The sequence below is a fragment of the Salvia miltiorrhiza genome, chromosome 2 (genome assembly GCF_028751815.1).
Source record: "Salvia miltiorrhiza cultivar Shanhuang (shh) chromosome 2, IMPLAD_Smil_shh, whole genome shotgun sequence".
Classification (NCBI taxonomy): domain Eukaryota; kingdom Viridiplantae; phylum Streptophyta; class Magnoliopsida; order Lamiales; family Lamiaceae; genus Salvia; species Salvia miltiorrhiza.
Window position 1 is genome coordinate 74,458,823 of NC_080388.1, and position 10,091 is coordinate 74,468,913.

General features: G+C 33.9%; 1 protein-coding gene across 1 annotated transcript; it reads right to left on the reverse strand.

Annotated features, from left to right (window-relative positions):
* Positions 1-2,631: 2,631 nt before the first annotated feature.
* Positions 2,632-9,183, reverse strand: LOC131009362 (DNA repair protein RAD16-like). Its single transcript, XM_057936656.1, is given in 17 exon segments — positions 2,632-2,943; positions 3,028-3,108; positions 3,230-3,318; positions 3,590-3,742; positions 3,842-3,946; positions 4,275-4,505; positions 4,816-4,938; positions 5,358-5,427; positions 5,842-5,927; positions 6,016-6,144; positions 6,146-6,163; positions 6,258-6,318; positions 6,446-6,519; positions 6,591-6,713; positions 6,959-8,103; positions 8,724-8,819; positions 8,934-9,183. Coding segments are annotated over 17 exon segments (2,700 nt in total). The 5' UTR covers positions 8,977-9,183; the 3' UTR covers positions 2,632-2,870.
* Between the last annotated feature and the right edge of the window lie 908 nt (positions 9,184-10,091).

The window sequence follows — 10,091 nt, forward strand, 5'->3', positions numbered from 1 at the left end:
AGTCAATTAATAAACCTATGAAAGTGTTAATGTAAGATAATTTGATAGATTCGCGAGCATGTGAAATACGTTTGAGTATAAAATGTAACGTTTTATACAACAAATACGTCTTATAGATAGTTATATACGCAATTTAAATACAATATCCAATTTTTAGCCATTTTTAACTAATTTATATATAGATAAATATGTGAAAAAAATAGTAATATTTAACTATTATACATTTACACGCTTATACGATTACGACATGATTTTTTTCGTGTAATGATATAAATAACATTGTTACAAGAATATATTTGAAATTTTTCGTGTAATTATTGAATTTCTCGTATGAGAGTATTAAGTAAAAAATAAATACTAGATCTCATATTCTTATCTATATAACTGTCTTTGAGGGAACACCAAGGGGTGCGAACTCCTGTCAATAAGCAGTGAGGTTTATGGTTTAAATTTCACCGCACTCCTTCCCCCAAGTCAAAAAAAAAAAATCTACGTATAAAACTATAATTTCATATTATTAATGCTTTTGACTAAAATAGTGTAATATTTTACAAGTGGCCAAAGCAAATTAAGTAGGAATTTGAAACGTTCAATATTCTTTCCTAATTATGAGGTTGTAAGAGGGTTCACGCAGGCCATACCATCGCCAACTTCTATCTCTCTCTCTCTCTCAATTATTATTATGTGAAATAAAATAAAAATAAAGAATTAAAGAAAAGATGAGGCTTATGTAATGGGTGATTGAAGCAACTTTCACGTTCTATACATTGTATTTTAGTACTTTAATTTGGGAGCTTTCAGAAAAAGCCTCAATACAACGTCATGTCCATAATTTCATCCCAAAATAAATAAATAAATAGATTAGTCGGCCAAAGAAAATTGAGGATTGAAGGGATGGCCAAAATAAAAGATAGCTAGGGTCTATCCAATTACGAAATTAAGGTTTTCTAGTATGAATAGATTGTGGGATTTAAATAGCATTTAATGTCAATATGATAAATTAAATATCTAATTTTGTATAGTTTCATATAACTCAGTAACAATTTTAATTATCAGTCTAGCAGGGGAATACATTGTAATATTGTATTATAGAATTATTCTTAATTTGACGGTATTTAATATAATTATAGATGAATATACCATACTATGTTATTGTCCATAAATTGAATACATATTAGAAATATAATAGACAAATCAAATTTTATTAACAATTATCTTTTACATTACTATTGATTGGTTGCATAAACTTTTTTTTTTAAGGAAAACAACAAAATATGCATAACTTATACAAAAAGGGATCGAAGTGAAGCAAGTGGCGGAAAAAAGAGTGATGTATAAATTCAGCCTTCTCCACATTTCTTCTCCAAAAATAGATGGGCTGTCACGCCAAAACCATGATAAGCTATTTTAAATGTAATTTTTTTATTAAAAAAAATAAATTAGATTTTGAGGTTGCAGATAGTAAATATTTTACATTTTAAAATTTGAATCTTCCATTTGTTCTCTATTAACTTCAATTTTCTGCAATCTCAGCTAATTTTATACGATACCTAGTTAAAGACTTAACCAACTACTTGCAACCTAGAAGTGGACGTTGGCGTGAGTGTGTGTTGACATAATGGTAGGAGGTTAATGCTAAAAGACCTTGAAGTTTTGGGTCCGAGTCTGCCATCGCGCGGTCTTTAAATTTTTTTTTATCTATTTATGTAATTTATCAAAAAAAAAAGTGGACATTGGTTGGTTTTGCTATTGTTTCCACAGCCTAGATTTTCCACTACAATTTTTCTAATATTGAGTATTTTCCACTACAAATTTCCACAGCTTGAAATGAATATCCAAAAATAATGCCAATTACCTAATTACTAGATTCTAGCTTTTAATTTATTTATTTATTTTTATTTTTTTTAAACTTCTTGCTCATTGTATTCTCAGTGATTTTTACTGGATATTTAATTTACTGCATTGTATTGTGACACTTCATTTCAAAATATTACTTCATTTCAATACTACATTCCTCGTCACCACAATTTAAGCCTATGATCATGCCCTCACCAGATTTGCGTGAATCACAAAAATATTAGTAAATTTTTTTTAATCTTAATTTAATTTAAATTTCCTCAATTTTAAATTCTTAATTTATTTTAAAATTTGCGACTCACACGATTAGCATCTTCACTTATTATAGGACACCTTGTCCCCTCTCCTTTTCTCTGCATAAACGCAATCGATGAGATCCTCAATTCTCACGAATCTCACCCACATATAATTATGTCCCTATTAATTTGCAGTTAAAATTAAAATATACTAAATCATAAGTAAAATTTAACGAATTTCAATTTTCGGTTTGCTTTTCAAAATAGAAAATAGAATAAATTAGCTGCATGATACCATTAAGAGACGTTAGGAAACAAACAAATCAAATAAATATAACGATTAATTTTTTCCCCCAGAAAACTTAATCCAAAACTAGCCAAAAACCAAACCATACATTCAATTTGGTTCATTAAATTAAAATTAAAAAAAAAAAAATCAGTTATTGGATTCGATTCAATTAGAAAAAAAATAGTTTATTCAGTTTGGTTTCAAAAACAGTAAACCAAATCAAATAAACCAAAAAAAAAACACCCAAAATTAGGAGAACCTTTCTTGCAGCTTCACTAAGATGCCAAAAACTGTAACACATCTATTTAACATATCAATGCCTTATATCATCAAAAGTCTATTGAACTGATACAGTTAGTGAGCTTTCTTTGCCAAAAGGAGCCAAAAATACCAGACTAGTTTTAGCAATTTGTTAATCAAAAAGAAACACTAACCAATCGACATTCGACACGACAAAATCCTACAATTTTCCAGCAGACTGCTGCAACTTAGGTCACAAACAGGAATCTCAGATCAGCTTCTGTTAATTTTGCCAGAGCCTCCGAACACCCGCCCACCGTGCTGCATTCAAAGTAACTCGGTTATGAATAATATAGGTAGTATCATGAAACGACGAAGTAATCCGAACAAATCAAATCAACTTACCCCTCGAATACTAATTCCTTCTTGTCCTGCAACTTTAAAATCCTTTCCTCAACGGTGTTTTCAATAATAAACCTTACAATCCTTGAAAAGAATAAATGGGAATAGCCGATTAGAACCAATGTAAGACTTACATGCAAACACGTGTACATTACTTATTATACGATATGAGAATTGTCAGGAATGCACAACTCATTTAACATACCGGATTGGTTTGTATTGGCCTATTCGATGTATTCTATCTTGCGCTTGCCGCTCCACAGCAGGATTCCACCACGGATCCATCAAGAAAACCTAGTGACATCAAAATGAGTCATTTATTAACTTATCACCAAATATATCAGTATCACACACATTTAGTAAACATCAAATTATGCGAATTTAATTCAGGCATGTTACAAGGAAGTCAATATTAAAGGGCACTAGAGATCCAAGAAGTGGCAATAGCATAATTACTTTATAGTTTATACTCACAGCACTGCTGATATAATCACCTTTCGTTAATATAAGAGTTAACAATGATTAAATTGTAATCAAATCGGATCACAGAAAATGAAATTCTTACATGTGACGCTGCTGTGAGATTGAGAGCAACACCCCCTGCTTTTAAGCTCATTAAAAATATTCTGCAACTAGGATCCTCAGTAAATTTTTTGATAGCAGCATCTCTAGCTCCCATGGACATGGACCCATCTAACTGGACACAGTGCACTCCAGACTACCAAAAAAGAAAAAATAACTGTTACACGGTTTTCCTTTATTATAATAAACACAAAAACATTCGACAAAATTTTTCACAAGTGCAAAACCAACTTACCTTTTGAAGGGAATAGTGAATGAGATCCAGGAAAGACGAGAACTGGCTGAAGACAATTGCCTTGGCAGAGCCATCCCTTTCAACCATAAATCGAATTTCTTCCCTCTGTAGTAAAGTAAACTCACAACTGAGCAGATGCAACAGATTCATCTAAAATCTAAACTGCAGTATATACCAAGAAAACTACAGAACTCTAATTGGACACAATAAAAACAGAACCTCTTGACACAGTAAACAGCTGCTCTAGGCTAGAGCACTATCAATACTTAATAAATTGAGATCTAAAAAAAAATATTTAACCTAAACCAAAAGCTAAAATATAGGAACACTGCAAAATGGTGATGCATGTATCATAATTTTTATAGCAAAATCAAATTATCTTATTTCCTTTTTTCACATTGAACGGGTGAGGAGATATTTAAAATTCACATACCAAGGCATCAATTTTTGTACTTGTCTGAAAATCATGAAGTTGGATTCTATTCAAAATACTTGATGCTCTGAATCCTTTAATGGTTGTTTTTGACCTCTGTTCTTTCCCATCTTTGTTGGAGGTGAAATCAACAGTAAGTGGCTTTGAACAAGTAGGGCACGAGTTTTGTCCCATGCTAGCACTAAAATCAATCAAACAGGGCTTGCAGAAGGTATGCCCACATGATGTAACCTGTTGTGCCACATGAGTAATCAGCAGACTTTCAAAACACAGAAAAATAAAAAATGAAAAAAGTAATAACCCATGCAAAATGAAAAACCAATTAGCATCATAAGTCCTAGGTACATAGATACATATGTAAGTATCTCAGTAGATATGTTTGAGCTAAAGATGTGGATGCTAAGGCAAATGAAAATGAAGAACATTCTGAAAGTGAGGATATAGAACTGCAAATAATGTACAGACTGTACAGTTGAATTTTCTACCAGTATCTTCATAGCTTAGGGATACCAATAATTACAACTAATTGTACTGAACTCACCACAGTGTCTTCTTCGGTGTCATTACACAAACCACATTTTGCATCACTTCTAGTATCAACGGTTTTGCCCTTTCTTTCCATTGCAGTAAGAGAATATTCCACAAGGTAGGGATGATCAACTGCCTGCATTTTAGTTGGCTGAGTTAAAGATCAGAAGATTGAGATATGGATGGAGTTGGGGAGCCATAAAAAGATCCATGTTGCAAATGCACTTAATTGTATGTAATAATCACAAAATTTATGTTATACTGGATCAGTTTGACGCTATCCCATTTTCTTTATATGTTGTCTTCCACATGTCTTCTCCAAATTTGTCATTTAAATCATCATTTGTTACCTCGAGCAATCTTTAAAAGATAAAATAGTTCACTAGACTAACCTTGATTACAGGCATTTATTTATAGAAATTCAGACATGCTAAAATTAGATGACAAATCCTGCTTATATTGTTTTTGAAGTCTTGAACAATATATACATAATATATACATATGTTGAACATGAAATGAACCAAAATCTTAGTACAAGGCTGATCCAACAATAACCTGACGAAGGCGTGTCAGTAGGTCAAATATGTGGGCATAGTTATTCATCAACGTTCCTGCATCGACATATCTGCCAATAAGACAAGAATATGGTATGACAAAAGTTAACCTTCATTAACATTCTTGGAGGGGGTAAACTTTTGTGCAATGAACAGTTTGATATTACTGACTTCAAACAATATAGTCAAGTGCAGGAAACAAAAATCTACAACTGATAACCACAACAATCGGAATAGCATGTGACCTGATCCTAGATACAAAGGGAAATGTAATCGATAAAGCTAGCTACACCAGCAAAAACTTTGAGGAGCTAGGTGAGCACGCATTAAATTAGCAGATGATAGGCCTCTTGACTACTTCAAGCAAATGAAACTAAACTCCGTATCAATACTACAAAGTATATGGGTCATGGGATATATCATGAAAAACATTAGTCCATACATCAAAACCTCAAAATGATAGACGGTGAATTTAGATGGCATACGTATTAAACTGTGCTTGACTTTCATTGTAGAGTGCTGTATAATAGTCTTCTTCCACAATATCGAGAGAATCTCTTCTCAAGGTAACCTGAAACAGAGCAGAGAACACTTAAGATATATGACAATACTGAAACAATTCAATAATAAATTCAAATTGTTTAACATGAAAATCATACAATTCTAGGAGGTAGTGCAAGATCAGCTGCTCTGCCCTTTTTTGTACGCCTTAACACTAAGCTTTTCAAGATTTTGTGCTTTAACAAAATCATAGCACCTCTACCGCCCCCCCTTCCGGCCAGAATCTTGTATTGGCGTGGAAACATACTGAAAGAATGAAAAAGTTTCTGGTCAATACGATATGCCTAAGTACAAAATTTTCAGGAAATACAGAAGTGTTGATAGTATTAATTTAACTTACTCTATTCCACCAGCAGAAGTGCCGAACATTTTTATGCTCACAACCCGGGCATTCTGCTGAACTGTAACACACAAAAGGTTCAGATATTTAAACTGCTGGACACAATTGGATTTAAAATATAAAGATAAGCTAAAGGAAACAAAAGCAGATCACTGATGTTGGATATCTCTACCAGAGTCGTACCATACCTGTAATCAAGAGTACGGCAATCGCAATCCTTGCAGAAATAATACGAGAAAGGTACTATCTGTAGAAAGCGAATCTGAAAGGAATTTCAAACCTGTTAGTATTGTGCAATAAGTTAGAGGATGCCACTCTTCAACCATAACTTACAAGGGAGTAGAGCTCGCCCACACGATTCTGAAGGGGAGTACCACTTAAAGCCCATTTATATTTAGATTGTAGAGCAAGAACAGCTCTAGTTGTATTGCTACGTCTTTCTTTAATACAATGAGCCTGTGGCAGAAAAAATAGTTAGTCTACAAGGAAGTAATTTTCTCTTAGTATGAATCTATGAATATCGCTGGTTCACAAAATTGTATAAATGGATTATCAGATCTTTTCAACAAAATAGATAAATAATCTGTTACGTGCAAAAAAAGTGGTATAAATATCCACCATCAGCAGGCAAGCATAATCATCAGTCTTTCAAAGAAAATAGAGTATAGATTCATATGAAAAGGTCAAAATATGAGAGTTACCTCATCCAATACAATGCGTTCCCAAGCTGCACAATGCAAAATAGATTTTCCCTTGGAAGATGTTAGGCCAGTCACATCTGAACTCTCAATTGAATCATCATTTTCCATTTCCTTGCGACCATTGCCATTTTTATTCCCTTTTTTTATCTCACTTGTATGAACCTCAAGATCCGGCGTTTTCTTGCACTTTAGTTCCTTTCTTTGCTGCTTTGCCTGCTTAATCGTCCGAACAGCACCAGGACCGCACATATATTTCAAGTGAATTTTCAACTTATGCTCATAAAACAATTTTCCACAATACTGGCATTTGTCTTTAGGAGGCAACACATATTTTCTGAATTCTGCCTCAACAATTGCATATGTTGTTATAACAAAATCATAATCTGAAAGCTGATAAAGATATTTTGCTCGGTTGGCACCATGATACACAAGAACCTTGGTACTTCCCTTGGAAGTGAACCGATCAATCTCTCTAACCCACTGCATCACAGCGACCAAGGGACATATAACAAGTGTACCCTTTATCGGTGGTAACTCCCTTGAGGAACTGATTGAAGATGAGGGTAAAGCAGGATCGGGAATTCCTGATGAGAAACTTCTTTTGAATAGAACGAGCGCTATTGCCTGGAGAGTCTTGCCCATTCCCATTTCGTCTGCAAGTATGCCACCTCGGGCAGTAGATTCCTCTTGCTTCAAAGCCCAAGCTAACCACTCCTTCTGGTATCTTAGTAGTGGTATTATCAAGTCATCTGAAGGCTCAACAGTTTCCATCACTATCTCATTCTGATTTATCAAGTCCATATCTATTTGTAAATTCTCTTCAATCCATCTATCATTTTCTTGTTCTAATACTTCCCACATTAATATAGGCCTATCTTTTTTCTTCCTACCCTTCTTTTTCCTACAAGATTTCTCAGCTATGCCACCAGCAAATTCAATTTTCCCTGGATCGATGCCAATAACAGTCTCAATATGTGCACCGGTGCCTCTCTCACTCTCTTCTTCCTCAGCTTTTTTACTACTCTGACTTCCCCTTTTTCCGTAGGAGTTCTTTTTCCTCCTTTTCGGGACACCATCTTCATCACTAACATAATTCAAATTGAAAACCTCCGCGCTGTATGCAAGTACATCAAGCAGATCTTCACCTAAACTCAAGATGAAAAGTCAGTGACTCCTCCATATATGTGGTTGGGGTGAAGGGGGAGAAGAGAGACAGTAGAGTAACAAAATTGAATTTCACCTAGACGACTATTAGGACAGTTAGATTGATGGAAAAAGGGAATTACCAATTGATACACCACATTTAGCAAAAAGAAGGTAGACAACCATAATCAATTACCCAAGCCAGCACAAGATTTCAATAGCCAAGTTCAAGTATGCAACTAATGCCTGGATGCAGACATCATTGCAAAACAACAATTGTTCGTAAGGCATGAATGATTTCAGAAATAAATTGGGAATGGCTCGCGAAAAATTAAGTTTACAAAAGTAAAAGAGAGAAAAACTGCACTGGAAGTCTCTGGCAAGAACATGCTACGATTTTCCTTTTCACAATGCTGTGTACCCAGCATAAACAAACAGATAAAATTAAAAATAGCATGATAATCTCTTTCTCCGCAAACTATTTATCACCATATTGAACCGAGGATCACCAAACAATGTTACGGCTTCAAAGAGAAGCACAAGGACACACGCACAAAACAGCACATTTAGTCTGTCAATACCCCAATCTCAACTGAAACATCACACGCGGTCAATTACGCACCTTCATCACCACTCAGCACATTAAAATCAGAATCGGATGACGCCGCTCCATAATCTTCCGCATCAGAACTGTCTCCGTACTTCAATTTCGCTTTCCCTGCACAAATTTCACTTCTCAAAGTCAAGAAACAGTAACAAACATAACAATTCCACAAACAGAAAAATTCAACCTAAAAATCAGAAAACCGCAAAAATAAAAATAAAAAAGTACCTTTGGAAGAAGAAGCGCCATCGCCATGAGAGCGGAGCTTCATTTTGCAATTGGAAAAAGCAGAGTAATGACGAAGATAAAAAAAATTAGGGTTTGAAAATTTTAGCTTCCTGCTTGATTGAAACGATAATCAGTGTGATTTGTGCAGACGGCCATTAAAAAAGCAGAAGAAAGTTAAAAAGCGCGGGGGTGGGTGGTGGTGGGTTTAGGGGGTGGGGTGGGGTGGTGGTGGTGGTTACGGAGAAATTTCGCGGCGGGAAAAGGCTAGTATATTCTTGCCTATTATAAACGGTATTGGGGAGAAAGCGTTATCGTGAGTCGTGACACTTGAAAAAATAAAATAAAATAAAATACTACTCTCTCCGTCCCAAACAAAATGTCTGTCTTCTTTTTTAGGTTGTCCCAAACGAAATGTCATGTTTCCTTTTTTGGCAATACACTCTCTCTCTATACTTAATATTTAAATAATTTCCATCAACCCACTTTATTTACTTTATACACATTTCTTAATCTCCGTGCCTAAAAGAAATGAGACATTTCGTTTGGGACGGAGGGAGTACTAAAAAAGATTGAAGATATATTGATTTTATTTTATATTTTATTTTTATTGAATAAATATCAGTCTTTTGGAAACTTTTGGTTGGTGAAGTTGGTGAAGTGATAAGTTTTGATTTAGGAGAAATAAATATCTGTGGCAGCATATAGTAAAAGTATGGATGATAAAATACAATAGATGTAGATCTAAATAACAGTTGAACATTAGAGTTTGCATGATTAGATAGAAAAATATGGATCTAACTCATGTGAGCCAAATTTCACAATACGATTTAGTTATTATTATTATTATTGTTATGTAGGGAAATTTTCACAATGCAATTTAGTTATATTATTATTATTATTATTATTTGGCGTAAGTGACATGTCGTCGTCACGTCAACAAAACCCCGTCATTATAAACAAGACAAACATACTTTGGGAAAAAGTGTAATCCTTGACTTATTATTATTATTGAAAATACCAAAATCTCGGACTTTATTTGCATTTATATGTTTGTACCAACTATTTATTTATTAAAATTATAGATGCCACAACTAATCCATCTAAGTATTATATATTGAAGGAAAGCTGTATTTCAATTTGTTAAATACTCCCTCCGTC